This window comes from Silene latifolia, chromosome 7, assembly GCF_048544455.1.
Source record: "Silene latifolia isolate original U9 population chromosome 7, ASM4854445v1, whole genome shotgun sequence".
In the NCBI taxonomy this organism is placed as follows: Eukaryota; Viridiplantae; Streptophyta; class Magnoliopsida; order Caryophyllales; family Caryophyllaceae; genus Silene; species Silene latifolia.
In genome coordinates this window covers 124,963,032-124,985,967 of record NC_133532.1, presented here as the reverse complement: position 1 = coordinate 124,985,967, position 22,936 = coordinate 124,963,032, and the positions used below count along the sequence as shown (strand labels likewise).

At 36.5% G+C, this 22,936-nt stretch overlaps 3 protein-coding genes and 1 long non-coding RNA gene across 10 annotated transcripts; 1 reads left to right on the top strand and 3 right to left on the bottom strand.

Annotated features, from left to right (window-relative positions):
* Positions 1 to 1,733: 1,733 nt before the first annotated feature.
* LOC141592972 (uncharacterized) lies at positions 1,734 to 8,567 on the bottom strand. 5 transcript variants are annotated; one of them, XR_012521268.1, is made up of 6 exons: positions 8,210 to 8,567; positions 7,266 to 7,352; positions 6,775 to 6,930; positions 5,206 to 6,147; positions 4,219 to 4,343; positions 1,734 to 2,950 (listed from the first exon to the last, which is right to left on the bottom strand). It is a non-coding gene; the product is annotated as an uncharacterized LOC141592972 (long non-coding RNA). The 5 variants fall into 5 exon arrangements; XR_012521267.1 differs by lacking the exon at positions 7,266 to 7,352 and having other exon boundaries at positions 1,734 to 2,099; positions 2,909 to 2,950; positions 8,210 to 8,566; XR_012521266.1 differs by lacking the exon at positions 7,266 to 7,352 and having other exon boundaries at positions 5,206 to 5,741; positions 5,912 to 6,147; positions 8,210 to 8,566.
* A 466-nt stretch (positions 8,568 to 9,033) lies between these two features.
* On the top strand, positions 9,034 to 22,345 carry LOC141592987 (uncharacterized). Of its 2 annotated transcripts, none has more exons than XM_074413900.1 (4): positions 9,034 to 9,345; positions 15,068 to 15,155; positions 20,760 to 20,849; positions 21,705 to 22,345. In XM_074413900.1, the coding sequence occupies exons 2-4, from the start codon at positions 15,101 to 15,103 to the stop codon at positions 21,926 to 21,928; spliced, it is 369 nt and encodes a 122-aa protein (XP_074270001.1). In that variant the 5' UTR covers positions 9,034 to 9,345; positions 15,068 to 15,100; the 3' UTR covers positions 21,929 to 22,345. The 2 variants fall into 2 exon arrangements, with proteins under 2 accessions (XP_074270001.1, XP_074270000.1); XM_074413899.1 differs by lacking the exon at positions 9,034 to 9,345 and adding an exon at positions 12,103 to 12,611.
* LOC141592986 (G-type lectin S-receptor-like serine/threonine-protein kinase SD1-13) lies at positions 10,157 to 14,540 on the bottom strand. Of its 2 annotated transcripts, XM_074413898.1 has the most exons (7): positions 13,118 to 14,540; positions 12,205 to 12,312; positions 11,930 to 12,090; positions 11,639 to 11,849; positions 11,307 to 11,544; positions 11,055 to 11,199; positions 10,157 to 10,978 (listed from the first exon to the last, which is right to left on the bottom strand). In XM_074413898.1, the coding sequence occupies exons 1-7, from the start codon at positions 14,370 to 14,372 to the stop codon at positions 10,673 to 10,675; spliced, it is 2,424 nt and encodes an 807-aa protein (XP_074269999.1). In that variant the 5' UTR covers positions 14,373 to 14,540; the 3' UTR covers positions 10,157 to 10,672. The 2 variants fall into 2 exon arrangements, with proteins under 2 accessions (XP_074269999.1, XP_074269998.1); XM_074413897.1 differs by having other exon boundaries at positions 11,930 to 12,312.
* Positions 16,500 to 20,753, bottom strand: LOC141593140 (G-type lectin S-receptor-like serine/threonine-protein kinase SD1-13). Its single transcript, XM_074414094.1, has 7 exons — positions 18,729 to 20,753; positions 17,969 to 18,155; positions 17,774 to 17,888; positions 17,484 to 17,694; positions 17,135 to 17,372; positions 16,883 to 17,027; positions 16,500 to 16,805 (listed from the first exon to the last, which is right to left on the bottom strand). The coding sequence occupies exons 1-7, from the start codon at positions 20,107 to 20,109 to the stop codon at positions 16,500 to 16,502; spliced, it is 2,583 nt and encodes an 860-aa protein (XP_074270195.1). The 5' UTR covers positions 20,110 to 20,753.
* Positions 22,346 to 22,936: the final 591 nt, after the last annotated feature.

The following is a 22,936-nucleotide window of genomic DNA, read 5'->3' as shown; positions in this document are numbered from 1 at the left end:
TGAAAATGACCCGATTTAAAGTTGAGAAGTTTTATTGGATTCGAAAATTGTAAACCAAAATTTGATACAAGCCGTAGTATGTAGCGAAAACTATTAGCGTTGATCTTTCGCATTGAAACATCGAAGTGTTTCAAGTTCAAGCCTCTCTCAGAATAACCTTGTGGAGGTTATTTATGGCCTGGTAATCTGGTATTACCAGGCCATAAAAAGAACTTTCAAATCGACCAATTGATAAGTAACATACCGATAACAAAAATTATTTCATTATAAATATTAAATCTTTTAACAAGAATTTGAGACTTTTCTTTTAACTAGTTGTCTCTCCGCGCGCGGTGCGCGCGGAGATCCAAGACGCGTTTCCATTTGTGTTGCAGCGAATCTGTTTATGGCGTAGACTTTCCGAGAATTACTGAATGTATGTTGCTGTGCGTTTTGTTCTAGTGTAGAAGCTTTCTTTTTTACGTGTAATGTTCAATGTAGTTGTCTTAATTTGACATTTTATTTTCTTATTCTATTGAACCGTCTTCAAATATTTAGTGATACAATTGTCATTTGTGCCCCTTATCAAATCATTCGGTGCACGAAGAAACAATAGAACTAAGTATTTTTTTTACATTTAATGTTGTTCTTTGAACTGATAATTGTGATTACAACAATTGAACAATTAGTTTATGTTAAATTTGGTGCTTTTACCATAGGATGTTACAATTTGACTATTTCTGTCAAAAGTCTTAAATGTCAGAGGATGTTTCACATTGATACTTGCCTTTCAAATTCTGGAGTTGAAGGTTATAAATTGGCAATTGATAAATCAATATTCTTGTATAGCTCCTTCGCATCAATCATAAGATATTAGTTTTAATTTGTAAAATTAAAACCATTTAGTTTTGAACTTCGGTACCCTTTTTTTTGATTTTTTTTTTATTATATAATGTTTGTTCTATCTGTATAATAACATTTTAAATGAATCCTATAATAGTAACTGGCATTAGGTTCAGCATTTGAAGATTCATGTTGACGAACGGGAATGACTTTTTAGATTATTATTCTAAGATACACTTTTTATTAAGTAATCCATTAGTTTAATTTATGTAGCATTGTAGCTTATTTGGCATTTTTGGAAGAGGAACGTTTGTGAAATAGCTATGTTCGTTCATGGATAGTCAATATAATACGTATCAATTTGAGAGATGCAGAATGAAAGAAGATAAGCACCAAATAAAAAAGAAGATATATAAAATAACAAATGATGAATTAACCTATGAAAGATTAATGATCATCATGATATATTAAGTAGCCTTAGTACAAAGCAGAACTAATTTGTTCATAAGTACACTGATATTGTTCCAAGGCCATATCCGTCTTTTTCAAACTATAAAGCCCATCACCATTTATTTTTCAAACTATCTAATTTGGAGAGGATTATTGTATAATATTTTCTTCAACAACAATTGTCTTTAAGTATAATCTAAGGCAATATAGAGTTCACACCTATTACTTATATATTATTGGTTGCGGGTCTCCAACCTCTTATTGTAACAAACACCGAACATTAAGCTCTTCCCTCTAAGGTTTTCACCCCATTTCAGTGACATTCAATTTCATAGCACACTCAACCACCGTCAAAATTCTATGACACAATATCAAGTGTCAAAAAGGGCTAAAATTTTAGCAAAATATCAAGTACATAGACTAAGTTAATTCGAGACATTATCTTTCAAGAGCAATGCACATTTGACTATGAAAGCAAGAAAGTATATTTGAGGATGAGAGTTACAAATTACTACGGTTGTGAGTAAACGAATACAAACAAACAATCTCGGTCGCCTAACTGTTCTGAGTAAATGAATACATTAAACAAACACATCAGGTCGCCCATGGTAATTATGATCACCTTCTTGTTGTTTGTTGTCTTATCAACCGAGGCTGAAATACTTTTTAGTCGACTTGTGAACACCCTGTAGTTGGAAATGTTGAAAACGCCGCTCTATTATGTTTTCATGCTTATTTGGGCTAAAGAGCTTCAAAGTTGGTGCGATGTTGCCTTGAAGGGGAGACCCTGCCATTGTGTGTCCTCAGGAAATGGGTTCAAAACACGTCTACATATAAACACTGATTATAAGGAAACAGGCCCTGGAGGATTAAACCTAGTATCTTAATAGATACATAGATCATTAACAGTAAATTCATCTTTTGTTCAATAGATAGCATATGTCATTAGCAAGAATGTGTTGTTTGAACATGGCAAAAAAAATACCAATAATCAAAACCCAAAAACAAAGAAACTGTCAAAATGTGTGCACAAGAAAGAAAGTAGAAGTAGATTGTTTAGAATCATAGAAAGGTGAAATCAGGCTTGAGTATGGGGTGCAAAGTTGAATGGCGCTGACTTTTACGACCTCAATTGTCTTACACTGTTCAATAGACCCATAAGTTAAGCTTAGCCTATAGGTGGTCCATTTACTAATTATCTCGTTTATCAAGTAGTCGTCAATCATGTACGAATATTACTTTTAATGGATAGAGAAGTAAAAGTTACATCTAAAACAAATTTTGTTGTTTCAAACTTTCAATCTTACTGCACTATAGTGTATAAATCGTAAAATCTCCAAGGCTTTTTCTCTACAAGAACAACAATAGTCTTTCCTGATACCTAGATACTTAAACAGTTGGGAGATAGCAAGTATACATATTAGAACCTCAATGGATTCACTTAAAAAATGTGTAAGCTGATATCTTTTAAGAAAGACGGATATCCGTATATGTTTGGTGTCCATAAAGATAATCACTTGATATAATTCTCATGAAAATCTTTTTTCATGATCCCAATGACCACCAAACAAGCAACAAAGTTGAGCAAAGAAACAATCAAGCTAATACAGAAGAGCAGAGAAGAATCATACAGAACCTGCAGTTACTAATAATAGCTTTGCCCCTCCATGCATAATTCCTGCAAATATTTGAAGATATTCCAATTTAGACTTGAACCCAACCCTCTCAAAGAATACCCTACTCAGGCATTAACGTCTAATTCAAAAAGTCAAGGAAACAACTCACAATCTATCTCACAGCACGAATAAAAACCAGCAACCGACTACCCTAATTCATTATATATTGCGCATTAAATGACACTGAGCCACTTACGGCACACAAAAAATGATTAACACCAACACCCCTCTCCAGACTCGTTCCAACTGGTGCATAACCCCGACCCCTATAGCATTAATTACGATTTCAAATAAGCAAGAAAGTATCAATTCATAAACCACATTGCCTATGAGCCGAGATTAGCAATAGTAGCATGCTGTAGCACAAACAAGTAAGGAAATCGGAAATGAAACACTTAAAGGATTATCTCAATTACGAACATAAAATCAACAACTGATCTCTACCTTCTAAAAGAGCACTGGCCCTTCTTTGCCACACTCAGTCACACCAAGTCCGCTACAATTTTAATCGACAATCAAAGACACCAGCCAATTTAATCATCGATTAACTGAAGGTAACAACTTTAAAATATGGAATCGTAAATCAATCAAGTTAAAGTTGTCAAACAATAACAGTAAAAGGTTTATAAATAGACAACACCACGATCAAACGACACACCAAGACAGAACAATAACCAGACCAACAAAACTAATCACTTGCTAAACCACCGGAAAGCAAAAAACACTAATAAGACATGTATCAGATGACTAACCATGAACCTAAAAGCACAGCACTGAAACAATTACTGTAGAAAAGATTTAGATCGAGCAATGAATCAACTATCCTCAACATTCACACTAAATGAAAATTCACATTTAGCACACACTTCACCAACAATCTAGCACAATAAATGCATTATCTGACCATCGCACCGCCTACACTTGCGATGCAAACCCTAAATCTCAACAGACGAAATTAATCATGAAAACTAATTCCAGAAATTACCAAAACTCAAGTAAGAAATGATCTAAATCAGAAATTACAATCATTAGTTTCTCTAAAAATTTAGAATGAAAATCAATACCAGAAATGACTAAAACTCGAGTAAGAAATTTATTGAATTTCTTATTTATCGAAAGGGAAGACATATACCCGCAATAGAGTTAAAACTGAAGAACCTTCAGATTTGTTATAATCGGGGGAATCTGGTAGTTAAACACCTACATTTGGGAATCTGGTAGGTGCCGGTAAACACCCTACGCTAAATACAGAGGGGCAAAGATTTAATACCTCCATAGAGCTGCTATAGCTCGCTGGCGACAGAGGTTGCAATGCACGGCCATTCATGTCCACTGCTCGATGATGTCGGATAAGTGGTGCTGCAATTTTCTGTGAAAGCTTCCAGTACTTACAAGCTAAAAAATAACAATAACCAATTCAATCACAGCTTGCACTCTGAAACTAACCATCAGTAAAACTTTTTCACTGTAAAGCATCAATGCACATATATACACATCACAACTGTCTCATAGTTACATCCTAAATTCTTCCCTCATTTAGAATGACATTTAAACCACTTGAATATGCTTCTCAGCACAAATATTCCAGGAAAACACTATTTCTTGCAATAATACTCCAACTAACAGTCAAAATTACACTTTCACGCAATCGACATATGCTACGATTGATAGCTAGCTTAGTTGGTAAAGTCATCAGCACTGGTACTCATAACCTGCATTCAACCCCGTCAGCATCATATTTCTCTTTGTACCTCCCATTACACTAAAAAAAACACAGTCTATATATGCTTATCTCCCTAATTAACTTGGGACTCAAAAAAACACTACTTCATATTTTATGATATTTTTTTCCGACCGCATATATTTTCTGTGACAAAATTTATTTTTTTCAAAAAAAAAAAAGGATCGACCTCCACCCATGTCCGTCCCGCTCAATTCCAATTCCAATTCCAAGGGTTTCCCAAACAGATTTTTGGAATTGGATTTAAATTTGAATTCAAACATTTTGATTTCTACAATTGAAATCATGAAAATGAAATCATTTCCGTGTTTCTAAACACTACCTTACGTAATTCAGAGGTGTTACAAGCATGTAAGCTACATTGAAACCACTTTCTGGAAGGCGGTTAATAAAGCTTAGGAGCCTAAGTAAAAAAGGTGATTAATTATGTAATTAAGATAAGTTACATTAGAGATGTATGAAGTATTGAAACCGTACACAAACAACCAAAATGACAGGAAGCTAAGAGATCCTAACCTCAAGTCTAGTGTCTGATATTCACATCAGGTTATGGAAGTTGTTAGTGGAGATTGTATTGTCGTGGCTGACGACGTTGTGCCATTTGGTAGACTATTAGCAGAGAGACGGTAAATCTTTCAACCATTCGCTGTCCCAAAATGAGCAACCCACGAACAGGTGATAGGCATGAAAACTATGCCCGTTAAGTAAAGGAATTTCTTCCCCAAAAGCTCATTGGTCTCCAGGTAGTCCTTGTGCTTTCATTTTATAGGGTACGTAGTACGGTAGTAATATCATACACAAGAAAATCTAGTAATTATGTTTTGCCGTGAATTCAGGTTAATGTTTGCATAGAATGCTCGAGAAAAGTTCCTGTTGGGGATAATAGTAATCCCGCTGCTCTCTCTGCCGATTCCAAGGTGATAGAGCTTGGATCCGTGTTCCTAGCTCCTCAGTCAAAAGGCGAAGGAGTCGATTATTCATCTGTGTCATCTACCGCCGGTGGACAGCCAGCTGGGTATAATGTTGCTGAAATGTTGGTGTGCGTGGGTTGGCTGAAGCATTAAAACATCGGGATTTCAAAGAAAGATCGAGTTATTATGATGCTCTTTTAGCAGCTAAATCAAAAGCTATCACTGGTAGGAAAGGGAAACACTCTTCTGGTGATCCCCCTGCACACCACATCCAAGACCTTACTACTGTGGGTAATACCATCACATCTTACCTCTTAGCACTTCCATTTGCCCCTTAATTTCTGTTATAGTTAGTCGAAGAACTGGGTCTTGTATAAGCGGTTTCATAAGGCCCAATACTTGTGTATTCCCCATTTAATTATGTGGTTAATAGGCTGGCCTTTGAGACTGTCAAATTAAGAAGATAGTAAATTGAAAAAGGGTCATTATCAGAATAATGTGAACTATCCGCCTGTTGCATCTCCCTCTTCCAAAGATTAGTATAAACCTAGCAAAGACCACTAAGCCTCAATAAATTGAACAACAAAGATTGTAAAACGGACAAGACTCACTCAAGTAAAACAACGAACTGTATACTGAAATTCCAACATGGGCAAAGATTGTAAAACGAAGAGACTAACTCAAGTAAAACAATGAATTATTAATGGGTAACGAAGAGACTAACCAAAGATGATAATATAAAGAGAGTAGTTTCAGAAATCAAATGTGATAAATTCATAGTAATCTGAGTTTTGGTTGCGGTCGCAGTATCAGTTATCATATCCTAATCTCGCTAAACACTATCAAGATTCCCTTTAAAAGCAGAAAATGCAGCTAAGGTAAACTCCAAAATATTTACAATTCGCTTGCATTCGATTCTTAAAACTGATAATTTAACATTATATATTAACATATATTTAGAGAAATTAATGGTAACAGTTGACTATCCTAGTTGAATGGAGACAATACATGTGATAGAGAGAGTACATAATAAGCAGCCCTAGGCTTACCATTACCACCAACTTGATAGACGCAGAACTGAAACATAACTAAATCTTTCTTTTCTATTAGAAAGTAACAAAAACCCAAGATAAGAATTAGGGATAACCCAGGATACATCAACAATGTTGCATACCTAATCTTCCTCGCGATAATATGGTTGCTCAATGTTCATTTTCTTCAGTTTTGGCCCAAAACCAGCAGACAACGCAAACTGACACAGAATTTCAGGCCACGTCAGTGGGCTTAAGTTGCGCTCCCAGCTGCGGATATCAATTCCCCATGTGTATGCCTGGTCAATAATTGAAAAAAGGCCTTCAAACTCATACTTAAATAAGATTATGAATGAAAACAATCAATACATAATAGACGTTATCCCTTCAACTATATGAAGATGTCCTCCACCTGGATTAGACACACTATTTTGGCTAATGCTCAGCCAGTGGAAGGTGTTCTAGCTACATCCTCAATATCGTTTACAACCGTTCTCAGGAGAGCTACGTTTATTTCTCTCAATAATCGGGGATACTGAAAGAATAACACAACATAGAAAAAATGCATAACCATTTATAATTTACTTTCAATGATCCATAATAAATATGTATGCATGGGAGGCCATGAGCTCACATAATCATGACAAGCTTGAACAAACTCATCCAGAGTAAATGGCCACGGTTCAAGAACATCTGCAAAACTTATCAGAAATCTCCACTCCTAAATACAGCCATAAGTCAGTAAGATGCCTAAAAGCCCTCTCTCTTTTATTTGTAAGGAAATCAGAAATGATACACTTTGGAGATATATATCTCGATTCAGAGCTGTGTATCTCGATATATATCTCGGCTACGAACATAGAATCAAATACGCCCTATTTCTCCCTTGTTAAAAGAATACTGGGCCTTATGCTCTGACAAGGCCACACCAATTTCACTACAAGTTAATCAACAATCATAGACACACCCCAAATTGAATCACCACATATTAGATGAAGTTTACCACTTAAACAATGGACGCGTAAATAAATCAAATTTGTTCGAAAATAGAGAACACCACGACCAAACACACACCAAGATGAAACAATCACTGAACCGACAAAATCAAACACCTACAAAACCAACGGGAAAAAAACCCACAAATGAGGCATAAATGGAACGAAATTATCCAGACTCAAAACAATGGGCGGAAACCCCAATTACCAAATGAAAAATTAACACAACTTCTCAATACATGAACAATTAACACACGAATAAGTGAGAGGGTGTGGACTAACACACACAAAAAAAAAAAGCAAACAATTTCCATAAACAAGGAAACTGAAATCAACCCGATTTGGAAAACGCAAATACAAAATTAAGGGAAACCAACTGAAATAAAACCCAGAAAAGTTTTACACTTCATACCTAAAACAACTGAAAACGTACACTAATCAAACAATCGAAATCAGTAAATTAAAAATGAGGAAACTGAAATCAACCCGATTTGGAAAACGCAACACCCGAAGAAATAAAAAAATTAGCAAATAAATTAACCAGATCTGAGAAGCGCAATAAATAAAGCGATGCCGTGCTTACATAGAAAGACCCCAGAAATCATCTCCGAGCAGTGAATATTCCGAATGACCTGCAACCCAGAAAAGGAGTCTCATCTTGATGGATATAATGGAGCATCAACAATCAAACTTTAAACACAGGATGGAGAATGAAAGGGAATGGATCGTAGATAGGAGAATAAAAATTAAATTAAGCCATCAAGTTATGAGGAGAGAGTGAAGGAAGGAGCAGGAAAGGAGGAGAAAATAAATGGATAAGAGGAAATAGCAGGGAAAAAACAAAGAAGAAAGAGGGAGAAAAGAAGATTAAAGAGCAAGAACAGTACAAAGACTGTTCCTCACGTGAGAAGCATGAAAACTACTGCTCTACTGTTCATAAGCAACTTTTTTGGAGAACTTTGGACATTTATAAGGGTTTTAGAAATCAAACAATACTTTAGCCTTCAAAACTACTTTCAACCAAACAAATTACACAAAATTAACCTCCTTGTGTAAATCTTTATAATGAAGACCAACTAGTCAGCAATAGCTTAAAGGTTATTGTCAAAGATTTAATACCGGAAGAGCATTGGACAGTCAGGCTAGAACACACCTACAGATAAGCAAATCGGGCAGCTGATTTCTTAGCAAACCAAGGGTTTACTCGAACACTACTCCCTAGTCCCTACTCATTTTGATAGTCCTCTATCCTTCGGGAAGATATTTTTGGGGTAGCTATTCCCCGTGTAATAGCTAATAGTTAAACCTCGGGGCTTCGCCCCTCATTTGTACCCCAAAAAAAAAAAAACTACATTGTTAATATGCCAAAATTTTATCAAGACCTCACCGAAATCTGTTGATACGAGTAGTAAAATTTTAATTTTCAAATAAGTACTCACATTTATTAAAACTCAATTGATCTTCCATGAAACGGTTTTACCCTATTAGAATGTAAAAACCGATCCACAAATCAAACATGCCATTTGTGAAAAAAAAAATCAAGTCACCCCATTAAGTAGCCTTCACTCCTTCAGTAATCAGTACAGGTTAATAATCAACTTCCCTCGAATATTTGGCGCGCAATGCTCAACGGCCGTCAAAATGGCGTCTACAATGCCGTGAATTTCATCCCTAAACCCTAATTATTGGTTCTGCAATTTGAATAGCGATTTTTACCAGGTTCTTCCCTAATTCCTCTTAATTTGCGCATGATTTCTGTGATTTCTCACATTGTTATAGAATGTTGTTTTAATTATTGAATACAATTTCATGCGATTAGGTATTGAATTTTTTGTGATTTTTTAATTTCTGTCAGTGTTTCTGTCGTAATTTTCATCAAGAGTCGAACTTTACCCGTGAATATCCGTTTATCATAAATTAAATGGGTTGGATATGGATGACGATTTCTGTAAAAAAATTAGGGTTGAATATGGATGACCGTAATACCTTTTTTGGCATCTTTGGTTGTTGGATTGTTTGTTTCCGTAATGTTAGGGATAGTGTTAAGGTAGAAGATCATTGATTGGGCCTCAACCATCACCTTAACGTATAAGACATGTTACAATAGCGGATTTGATTAAAATATTAGGAGGATGGGGGAGTACATAGATGGTGGTAGTACATCTGGATTTTGTAGTTTCTGAGTTTTATGATAATTTTTTTGAGTTTTATTTTTAAAAAAATATGAGTTTTAGTATAAAGTTTTTGAACTCATTCATTTAAATGGGCTTGAATGTTGTATCTTACTAAACAAAGTTCTCTCTCCCATTCAACTAGTTTTTTTGCGTTTGAATGTAAGTATTCCTCACAAAATAATGAAAACGTAAAGAAGTAGTTGAATGGGAGGGAGTAATATTTAGGGGGTCGAGGTCATTGTCCAACCCTAGTAAGGTCATCGACAGGTTAAGGAGGGTTGGGCTTGAATATTACTCCATAGGTAGTACTGTAGTAGTATTGCTGGACAATGCAATATTTAGGGGAGCCAGGGACCTGTCCATCCCTAAGTGTTTAGTAGCTTCTTCAACCCCCACATTCGTTCAGACATCTGATGTATTACGTTGATAAATTTTTCTGATTTGTAAATTTTACGCCTTAGAAACCCCATAATAAATACAACTAAATAACAATTACATTAAAACTGACGCCACACTATAGCACCGCTACACCACTGGTTTAAGGTCATCCACTTGGTTAATAAGTTAAGATTTTGTTGCATTCTGATATACATTTCTAGAATACAGTATGAGAAATGTATGGTTATAAAAACAAATTGTTTGTAGTATAATACAGGAAAAGCCAATTTACAAATTTACAATAGTTTCTAGTACTTGTATGAAGTGCTTTTACTGTAAAAAATTTATAGATGTTTTTATAATATAACTATAGGCAAAGGCATCAATGCCTATTATTCATGCTGTCTTCGAGAACTTCTTTTGGATGTTACATAAAGGAGGCTCATAAGTGTTCAGTTTCAAAACTAATTCTGATGTTCTTAGAATCCTTGAACCTATCGAGCGCTGATATTTGTGATGGAAAGGTCATTTGTGGAACTTGTCTGGTGGCTTTGGGTACTAGAATTTTTAGCATGCATAAGTCGAGTGAAACCCGGTTGCTTAGGTTTTTCAAATTCTGCGGTACTTGAAGCACTAAGTTTTGCGATGACATCAGACATGTCTGGTCTATCTTGAGGATATTCCTGAACACAAAGAAGCCCCACATGTATGCATTTTGAGATCTCTGCTTCAAAACCTTGATAAGCTATTACCGGATCAATCAAAGAAATGTGGTCGTCCTCATTCCATTGTTTCCATACCTACGTAAATGAGATATATAAGAAGAAAAGCCAAGGATCAATCAAAGTTAAGGCCATATTTTTTGGTAGGACTTACATATCCTAGAAGGCTGAATGACGACTCGTCAAACCATCGAGTCCTTTTACCAGTTATTATCTCCAACAACAAGACTCCGAAGCTAAATACATCTGACTTTTCAGAGAAACGCCCTTCCATTGCATACTCAGGAGGCATGTAGCCGCTGCATTAAGTAATTGCAGAACATTAAGCCAATATATAATAGTAAGTACTTCTCTTTGTCTCTTAGAACAGGATGACTGAAAACAAAAATGAAAATTAGAAACTCACTATGTTCCTACAACCCTTGTGGTGTCTGCTTCACTTTGGCTACCACCAAAAATCCGTGCCATGCCAAAATCTGAAATTTTTGGGTTGAGGTTCTCATCAAGCAAAATGTTGGCAGACTTGAGATCTCTGTGAATGATTTTGAGACGTGAATCTCGATGAAGGTAGAGAAGGCCTCGGCATATCCCTTCTATAATACTGTAACGTTTCTTCCAATCAAGGAGGCCTTTTTTCTGATGATCTGGTAAAAAAGTACAATAGTTAACCTTTCAGTAGTTTATAATACGACAGTACTGGTTATTAAGATCATGAAATATTTCAGAAGAATTACGAACCAAAAAGAAATGCATCCAAACTTTTGTTGGGCATGTAGTCATAAATTAGCATTCTTTCAAGGCGTTCTACGCAGCAGCCTAAAAGTTTGACAAGATTCCGATGCTGAAGTTTAGAAATCAACAACACCTCGTTCATGAACTCTTCTACCCCTTGTCTAGAGGTTCCTGATAATCTTTTTATTGCTACTTCCTGTCCATCATCCAATGTTCCCTGCAGTTAAATATATGGTTAGGTTCTCAGGCAATGCACTGATAAATTTTAAGCTCTTTCAGGCTAGCATAATTCCCTACCTTGTACACTGGACCGAATCCTCCTTGTCCAATCTTATTACTGTTTTGGAAATTGCCTGTTGCATTTGCAAGTTTTTCTAACGTGAACAATGGTAGCTCTTCAAATCTATCAAGGCTTTGATTTTTATCTACGATATCCAGCCACTTATTGATCCCCTCTGCTGATTTTTTCAACAATGACAAGTGACTGTTAGCTATAGAAAAAAAATCAAGGTTTGAAAGTTTCCCCGTCATAATGTTAGCTATATCCACGGGTTTTGATATTGAATTGTCACCTTGTTTAGCCTTTCTTCGACACAGGAAGTAGACAATAGCAACTAGTGTGGCAGCCCCTGAAATTGCTGTGACTGGGACAATTATTTTCAGCCTTTTGTTGTTATTACCTGAAAACAACGGAGATATTTTATGGATCCAAGGGTGTGCTTCATTTTTGAAACTACGGGATTGAGAGCTCGGAACAAAAGGAAAGATGAAGAAAACTGTCGGTAGTGGATGGTAGATAAAGACGGTGATGGGGGGCAATTACTCCAATGTGGGGGTAACCTACTGGTGGGTTGGGGAAGTGGGAACTACTACCGCCTCTAATCATGTGTGGAGAAATTGTTAGGCTCTGTTTGGCAAGGCATTTCAACTTTTCAAGTACCTGATTTGGTCAAAATAGCTTATTTGACCAAAATTTCAGGTACCTTATTTTTTTGTAAGCGTTTGGCAAGTAGCTTATTTTACCAAATAAGCAACCTGAAATGAAATGATACCTAGAGTAGCATTTGAGATTTCAGGTACCTGATTTGATTTGATTTTCCTTTTTTACCCCTTAAATCTATACTATTAAGTAACTATCATATCCTTTTACGTCATTTCACCAAAATCAGTTACCTTTTCGGTTAGTTTGCCAAACATTTTTTTTATATAATCAACTACCTTATAGTTCCTAATTTTCAGCTACCTTATTAGTTACTTTTCAGGTTTCAGTTAGCTTTTTAGTTTTCAGCTACCTTTTCAGTTAGTTTTACCAAATAGCGCCTTAGCCTCCCTTCGTCATTCCCTGTAGAGAAACTATTATTCTCATCCTAATCAAGTTCCGAGAAGAAAACATTTACCTACAATTATCCTCATCCCAAACAACACGTGAAGAATACATTTTTCTACAATTATACTCATCCAAGCCCCTAAGAAGAAAACAATTACCTAGCTCTGAATGTGCCAGCCGTAAGTATAAATCTACGCCGTTAGATGTAAACTGTTGTGCATCTATCAAGTTTCCACTCCAAGTCATGCATCCTAAGCCAAGATCGAATGCATAAGCTAAGCATGAGCAGTTTGACAAGCATTGGCTCCTACAAGCGTTCTGATCCACTCCTTGCAACACATTAGTATTTGCTGGGGGTTTCACATTCGGTAGACTAAAAAACACATCCTCTTTGGCACCTTGAATTCCACAAAGCAATTTTGTCTTCCGAGTACACCCACTGCTCCAGTTTCCTGTGCTCCATTCTTGCCTAATCTTTGGCTCAAAACCCTCCAGACACTTACAAATTGGTGAACTCAGAGAGTTGCAGCTTCCATATTCTCCGCACCTTCCATAGACGTCACATTCGTTTGATGGGGCCTGCAATAACTCCTTCCAATCTCCCTTAGTATCGTCCCAGTCCTGTTGTACTACAGTTCCTTGGTAGGATAACTCATAGTTTGTCAAAGGGAATGAAGGAGCAGAATACTCTAGTGAGGTGTTTCCGTGGCCATCAATCTGAATAGTAACCCCATGAGTTTCGTTGTTGGGAGCTTTAATGTCGATCCCAAGGTAAAGGAAACCATTCCACGGTCCGCTTCGATAATACAGGCGACCCATGTCCCATATAAATATCTCAGGAGGAACAATAGGACCAAGGCCAGCGACAAATCGTCCTTCAGAAGGATCTGAAGGGTTTTTCCATGCTTGGATTGTTGAGTGTTTAGCAGAAGCTTTGTTATAAACAAGGCTCATATGGGGCAAAAGAATGTTTGTTGGATGATCAAAACTCTGCCATATAATGTTATTATCGGAACTGAACAACACTAAGTTTCCTGAATCTAGAAGCTGAGCTTTCGACATATTAGTTGCTACCTGGAAGTTTATGACATTTGATGACCACAGTATATGTTTTTGACCGTTTAATACCTGAAGATTACCATCCTTGGAAATTTGAAATGAGCCAGATGAGTCGTTTAACGGGTTGTTCCTATTTGCAACCCACACTGCTTTCATCGTAGGAAGCTTATTATAGTAGATACCGACATAGCGATTTGTAGTGTTTGGTGGACTGAAAAATGACAGTCTGAAAGTTCCATTGCTGGAGACTATTGATTCTTCATCTTTGAGGTAGTTTGTGGTGTTGATGCTATCTGAAGCGTTGCAGATTATGTTGAAGAAAGACAGAAACAGTAGTACTTTCAAAGATGACATTGGTTTCAGTTTCTGGTGTTGAGAAAATATGCAGTGATTTTTCGTATTACAAACTGTGGTTAAGTACAACAATTATTAGCCAATGTAGAAACTTCCCCATAAAGTCTGAACTGACAAAATTGAAAGTTCAAAGTATCATATCACGTTTTTATAGGATTGATTTTTCTCTGTGACATCACATGGTATCATTACAAGTCTGCTTGATGGAGAAAAAGCGTCAAATCAAGTAGTTTTGGATGTTACATGTGTGTTCATCCTTCAAGTCTTAGTTTCAACTCCTCCGTCCCATTTGTATGATCTCATTTGACTTTCATGGTCGAACATTTCCAATTTTAACCGTTTCGAAGATTGGTAATATAAAGGTAGTTGGTTTGATATAATGGTAATAGTTGACTTTTATTGAATGCCAAAGTTAAATGGAGACAATATAAATTGGATATAGTCATATACATAGTATGGTTATTATAATTTCATGCCTGTGACACATGTCTCACATAGTCACATGCTAATTTCTTCCGAGTAGATCATTATTCCCGGCTAAATATTGGTGAATGTATAACTGCCCAGTTAAATCTCGAGCTGTCAAGCTTGAAAGATCAAAGTAACATTTTTTATGCAAATTAATTATTCTGATGTAACATCCAAAGGTTGAACAAATGTGTATGTGATGTGTTTTTCTTTGATGGTTATGTCAGATACGTCGCTGGAAAGGTATTCTTGCATAAATAATGCTGTTGCAATCAATGGGGAGTATCGTATTACTTGAGTTGGCAGACATTGCAGGTCAGAATAACACTGCAAACCATTTTTATCATTCTATGTATGCATTTTCATCCTTCAAGCTTTAATTGATGTTTCTATAGGAGGACAATAGCTTGAATTAATGTGATTAGTAGAAGCTGACCTCAGAAAGGGAGACTTAAACTTACTGTGGTCATCGTTGAAGTTTATATAAACAAGGCTCATATGGGGCAAAAGAGTGTTTTTTAGATGATCAAAACTCTGCTTTTGACCATTAAGTTTCCTGAACTTAACAACACTAAGTTTCCTGAATCTAGAAGCTGAGCTTTCAACATATTAATAGCTACCCAGAAGTTTGTGACATTTGATGACCATGGTATATGTTAGTGGCCAACTGTGAGAGTGTGACATTTGATGACCAGAGGATATGCTTTTGACCATTAAGTACCTGAAGATAGCCATCCTTGGAAATTTGAAATGTACCATATGAGTCTTTTGATGGGTTGTTCCTATTTGCAACCCACACTACTTTCATCATAGGAAGCTTATTATAGTAAATACCGGTTAAAAATATTATGTTAAGGAGGACGGGCTTGAATGTTATGTCTTACTGAAAAACGTTCTCTCTCCCATTCAACTACTTTTTTGCGTTTGAATTAAAGTATTCCTCACAAAATAATGAAAACGTAAAGAAGTAGTTGAATGGGAGGGAGTAATATTTAGGGGGTCGAGGTCATTGTCCAACCCTATTAAGGTCATCGACAGGTTAAGGAGGGTCGGGCTTGAATATTACTCCGTAGGTAGTAGTATTGCTGGACAATGCAATATTTAGTGGAGCCAGGGACCTGTCCACCCCTTTTAACTACGGAGTACATCGCTAATTGTCCAGTGGCTTCTTCAAACCCCACATTCTTTCAGACATCTGACGTTTTACGTTGTTAAATTTTTCTGATTTGTAAATTTTACGCCTTAGAAACCCCATAATAAATACAACTAAATAACAATTACATTAAAACTCACGCCACACTATAGAACCGCTACACCACTGGTTTAAGGTCATCCACTTGGTTAATAAGTTAAGATTTTGTTGTTGCATTCTGATATACATTTCTAGAATACAGTATGAGAAATGTATGGTTCTAAAAACAAATTGTTTGTAGTATAATACAGGAAAAGCCAATTTACAAATTTACAATAGTTTCTAGTACTTGTATGAAGTGCTTACTGTAAAAAAAATTTTAGATGTTTTTATAATATAACTATAGGCAAAGGCATAAATGCCTATTATTCATGCTGTCTTCGAGAACTTCTTTTGGATGTTACATAAAGGAGGCTCATAAGTGTTCAGTTTCAAAACTAATTCTGATGTTCTTAGAATCCTTGAACCTATCGAGCGCTGATATTTGTGATGGAAAGTTCATTTGTGGAACTTGTTTGGTGGCTTTGGGTACTAGAATTTTTAGCATGCATAAGTCGAGTGAAACCCGGTTGCTTAGGTTTTTCAAATTCTGCGGTACTTGAAGCACTAAGTTTTGCGATGACATCAGACATGTCTGGTCTATCTTGAGGATATTCCTGAACACAAAGAAGCCCCACATGTATGCATTTTGAGATCTCTGCTTCAAAACCTTGATAAGCTATTACCGGATCAATCAAAGAAATGTGGTCGTCCTCATTCCATTGTTTCCATACCTACGTAAATGAGATATATAAGAAGAAAAGCCAAGGATCAATCAAAGTTAAAGCCATATTTTTTTGGTAGGACTTACATATACTAGAAGGCTGAATGAGGACTCGTCAAACCATCGAGTCCTTTTACCAGTTATTATCTCCAACAACAAGACTCCGAAGCTAAATACATCAGACTTTTCAGAGAAACGCCCTTCCATTGCATACTCAGGAGGCATGTAGCCGCTGCATTAAGTAATTGCAGAACATTAAGCCAATATATAATAGTAAGTACTTCTCTTTGTCTCTTAGAACAGGATGACTGAAAACAAGAATGAAAATTAAAAACTCACTATGTTCCTACAACCCTTGTGGTGTCTGCTTCGCTTTGGCTACCACCAAAAATCCGTGCCATGCCAAAATCTGAAATTTTTGGGTTGAGGTTCTCATCTAGCAAAATGTTGCCAGACTTGAGATCTCTGTGAATGATTTTGAGACGTGAATCTCGATGAAGATAGAGAAGGCCTCGGCATATCCCTTCTATAATAGTGTAACGTTTCTTCCAATCAAGGATGCCTTTTTTCTGATGATCTGGTAAAAAAGTACAATAGTTAACCATTCAGTAGTTTATAATATGACAGTTAACCTTTCAGTTGTTTACTGGTTATTAAGATCATGAAATATTTCAGAAGATATACGAACCAAAAAGAAATGCATCCAAGCTTTTGTTGGGCATGTAGTCATAAATTAGCATTCTTTCAAGGCGTTCTACGCAGCAGCCCAAAAGTTTGACTAGATTCCGATGCTGAAGTTTAGAAATCAACAACACCTCGTTCATGAACTCTTGTACCCCTTGTGTAGAGGTTCCTGATAATCTTTTTATTGCTACTACCTGTCCATCATCCAATGTTCCCTGCAGTTAAATATATGGTTAGGTTCTTAGGCAATGCACTGATAAATTTAAGCTGTTTCAGGCTAGCATAATTCACTACCTTGTACACTGCACCGAATCCTCCTTGTCCAAGCTTATTACTGTCTTGGAAATTGCTTGTTGCAACTGCAAGTTGTTCTAACGTGAACAGTGGTAGCTCTTCAAATCTATCAAGGCTTTGATTTTTCTCTACGATATCCAGCCACTTATTGATTCCCTCTGCTGATTTTTTCAACAATGACAAGTGGCTGTTAGCTATAGAAAAAAAATCAGGTTTGAAAGTTTCCCCGTCATAATGTTAGCTATATCCATGGGTTTTGATATTGAATTGTCACCTTGTTTAGCCTTTCTTCGACACAGGAAGTAGACAATAGCAACTAGTGTGGCAGCCCCTGAAATTGCTGTGACTGGGACAATTATTTTCAGCCTTTTGTTGTTATTACCTGAAAACAACGGAGATATTTAATGGATCCAAAGGTGTGCTTCATTTTTGAAAGTACGGGATTGAGAGTTTGGCAAGGCATTTCAAGTACCCGATTCGGTCAAAGTAGCTTATTTGACCAAAATTTCAGGTACCTTATTTTTTTGTAAGCGTTTGGCAAGTAGGTTATTTTACCAAATAAGCAACCTGAAATGAAATGATACCTAGAGTAGCATTTGAGATTTCAGTTACCTGATTTGATTTGATTTTCCTTTTTTACCCCTTAAATCTATACTATTAAGTAATTATCATATCCTTTTACGCCATTTCACCAAATCAGTTACCTTTTCAGTTAGTTTGCCAAACATTTTTTTTATATAATCAGCTACCTTATTAGTTACCTTTTCAGGTTTTTTACCAAACAGAGCCTTAGCCTCCCTTCGTCATTTCCTGTAGAGAAACTACTACTCTCATCCTAATCAAGTTCCGAGAAGAAAACATTTACCTACAATTATCCTCATCCCAAACAACACCTGTGAAGAAAACATTTTTCTACAAGTATACTCATCCAAGCCCCTAAGAAGAAAACAATTACCTAGCTCTGAATGTGCCAGCCGTAAGTATAAATCTACGCCGTTAGATGAAAACTGTTGTATATCTGTCAAGTTTCCGCTCCAAGTCATGCATCCTAAGCCAATATCGAATGCATAAGCTATGCATGAGCAGTTTGACAAGCATTGGCTCCTACAAGCGTTTTGATCCACTCCTTGCGGTTCATTAGTATTTGCTGGGGGTTTCACATTCGGTAGACTAAAAAACACATCCTCTTTGGCACCTTGAATTCCACAAAGCAATTTCGTCTTCCGAGTACACCCACTGCTCCAGTTTCCTGTGCTCCATTCTTGACTATTCTTTGGCTCAAAACCCTTCAGGCAGTTACAAATTGGTGAACTCAGAGAGTTGCAGCTTCCATATTCTCCGCACCTTCCATAGACGTCACATTCGTTTGATGGGGCCTGCAATAACTCATTCCAATCTCCCTTAGTATCGTCCCAGGACTGTTGTCCTACAGTTCCTTGGTAGGATAACTCATAGTTTGTTAAAGGGAATGAAGGAGCAGAATACTCTAGTGAGGTGTTTCCGTGGCCATCAATCTGAATAGTAATCCCATGAGTTTGGGAGTTGGGAGCTTTAACGTCGATCCCAAGGTAAAGGAAACCATTCCACGGTCCGCTTCGATAATACAGGCGACCCATGTCCCATATAAATACCTCAGGAGGAACAATAGGACCAAGGCCAGAGACAAATCGTCCTTCAGAAGGATCTGAAGGGTTTTTCCATGCTTGGATTGTTGAGTGTTTACCAGTAGCTTTGTTATAAACAAGGCTCATATCGGGCAAAAGAATGTTTGTTGGATGATCAAAACTCTGCCATATAATGTTATTATCGGAACTTAACAACACTAAGTTTCCTGAATCTAGAAGCTGAGCTTTCGACACATTAGTAGCATTAGTAGCTACCTGGAAGTTTGTGACATTTGATGACCACAGTATATGTTTTTGACCGTTTAATACCTGAAGATTGCCATCCTTGGAAATTTGAAATGAGCCAGATGAGTCGTTTAACGGGTTGTTCCTATTTGCAACCCACACTGCTTTCATCGTAGGAAGGTTATTATAGTAGATACCGACATAGCGATTTGTAGTGTTTGGTGGACTGAAAAATGCCAGTCTGAACGTTCCATTGCTGGAGACTATTGATTCTTCATTTTTTAGGAAGGTTGTGGTGTTGATGCTGTCTGAAGCGTTGCAGATTACGTTTAAGAAAGACAGAAACAGAAGTACTTTCAGAGATGACATTGGTTTCAGTTTCTGGTGTTGGCAAAAAATGAACTGATTTTGTTTTTCTTTTGATGTATACCATCTAGTTGAGTCCAGATTTGAGTTGACATGAGTAATTTTTATTGTTTCTTGCATGCCCGTTGTTCAAGTCTTAGTTTCAACTCCTCCTTCCAATGTATATCATATCATTTGATTTTAGACGTGTTGAACGGGCGGGTTACGAGTCGGGTAGTTTCGGGTTCGGGTAAAATACGGGTCAGGAGTACTTGGGGTCGGGTAAAATACGGATTGAGTCTATATGGGTTTCGGGTAGGGTCGGGTAAAAAAATGGGTCGATCAACAACTTTTTCTAGCATTTTTAAAAACCTCCTCTTACTCGTCTTTGTCAAATTAATTGTCACGATTCTCGCCATCACTACCACCTTACCACCACCGTTCCAATAAGGTGGTAGTGATGACGTGGCATGTGACGGGTCAAAACGGGTTCGAATTGAAAAAATCGGGTTATTTACGGGTAGGGTTACGGTCGGTTTTCGGGTCATGTCAGGTTTTTACAAGTTATTTGATTTTCAGGGTCAAGTCAAGTTTGACTGCTAATTATGACTTGGGTCATGCCTGTGATACATGGGAGATAGTATATAAATAGTAAAATTGGCCGACTTGATGCCTGTAGAGCCGTCAAGCTTGAAAGTTCAAAGTACTGACATAAATTTATTATTCTGATTTGACATTCAATGGTTGAACAAGTGATAACTGTATTTGTATTTCTTTGATGGTTACATCAGATACGTCGCCTGAAAGGTTTTCTTGCATAAAGAATGGTGTTTTAATCAATGCGGAGTCCGCATATTACCTGAATTTGCAAGACATTGCAGGTCAGAATAACACTGCAAATCTAGTTCATTTGTATTATTCTAAATATGTTTCTTCATCCTTCGGGTATATTTTAATGACGTCAAGACGACGTCAAAATTAACATACTTTGCTGCATAGTTGTAAGAACCTATGTAAGACCTGCTGGATTGTTTCTGCTCAAAGATTATGATAATATGATGCTTTAAAACTCTTCTGTTTTTCTCAACATATCAAACTTCGGACAATGTGAACTAGTAATTTGATTGATGTTACATGATTGTGTTTTTCCCGAGTCATTAGGATTAACTGGTCTTGACTCTTACCAAGTTGGATTCTTAGTCTAATTTTTTTCTTTGTTATGTTGATTGTATTCTGGCTCCTGCAATAATTTTTTTTCCCTTCAGCTTGTGCTCGGCTGACAAGTCAGTGTTTTTCCCCCGTGTCACAAGTCACACTCTTGCACTGAAAACGGATAAGCAGTCGGCCATATGGGCCTGTTGCCAACGTCTTTGACTCTACAGAACCGGTATCTCAAGTCCTGTAGGATTTTTTTTTTTTTTTTTTTTTTTTTTTTTTTTTTATAATTCTAGTTTTTAAATTCTACAGTTTTTAACACTAGATCAATACGGAGTAACATAGTATAACAGTAAGAATGTTGGTTCAATATGACCCATAATGAAAATTTTGAGGTGAATTTCGTTAAATGAATTTGCTTTATTATGTCGTATGTGCAACCAGTTACTGTGTCATTTTGCTTTATTCTATCAATCTATAATAATTCAAAACCAAAGAATGTCTAGTCATCGATTCAACTGGAAATGTGAACAATGATGTAATAAACAGGCTTTTGAATGAGTTTTGTTTTAACTGTCCAGGTGGTGCAGTTCCAGCTTTAGCTCAGCTTGCATTATCATCATCAGATCATGCTGCAATGTCGACTTCACCATTGACGCCTTCTCAAGATGACAAGAAACACCAATCTACAAGTTCCTCAACATTGGACCTGTGTAGCTGGCTAAGGACAGAGGCACAGACAAATTACCCTTTCTCCGGTGGTGTTATCGTTCAGGACTCAGGAGCATTTCTTCTTGGCCTGTAAGGCTGACTCCTCTAGTTCACCCCACGACCCAATGTAACCGGATGGACATCAGGCGATGTCGATGTCGATGGCGATGGCGATGGCGATGGTCAACATTGTGTATGTGACCCAATGCACTAAATTAAGTATCGTTTGGTTGATGGCCTATGAGTTTTTTTATGAAGATGACGGGTTTATGTGTTTGATATTTTTGGGGTTTTTTCCAAGTCCCTTGAAAAAGCTTGCTGTACAGAAACGCCATTTCGTTTGGCGTGTTTCCCTCACAAGACACGTCATTCCGCTTGGCTTGTTTCAATCCAATAGCTACATCAATTTGACACTTTCTTAGTCATTATAAACACGCCATTAGCTTGTCTAAATTTTAGGATTTGAAAACCCGATCCTACGTGGACATCATTTTGACAATTATTTTCAAAATCGACCCAAAACGACAAATACTTTATTTTTGAGCATTATTTTAAAAACGGATTCCAATAATACCTCACAATACATTTTCTCTCTCCAATTACCTCACCTCACGATAATACTTTACATTATTTAACTCACTTTCTTAATTCTTGTGTCATTTCAACAACGAGACAGTTATCGGGAATAGGAGGGAGTATATAAGTCAAACCTAAATGTATTGAGATTAACAAAAGGTTTGTTCCATTTATACAAGTAGGGTGTTATTTGACGGTAAGTAGATTATATATTTGATGTACTTCCGTCAGTTGTATAGTTTCTGAGCATTATAATAAAGTTTTTTATTTTTGTTTTAAAAATTATGAGTTTTATTATAATGTTTCTGAGTTCATTTACTTAAACATTAAGCTCAAAAAATTACATTAAAACTCAAAAACATTACATATAAGCTTAGTTAAATTTGAGTTTTAACGGAAAAAAATTAAAATCTAACTTATAAACTTTAATAAGTTCAGAAAAAATACACACATGCTAAAAACAAATAAAGGTTGTGGTAATAAGCTTAGAAAAAAATACATAAATGCTCAAAAACAAATAAAGTCT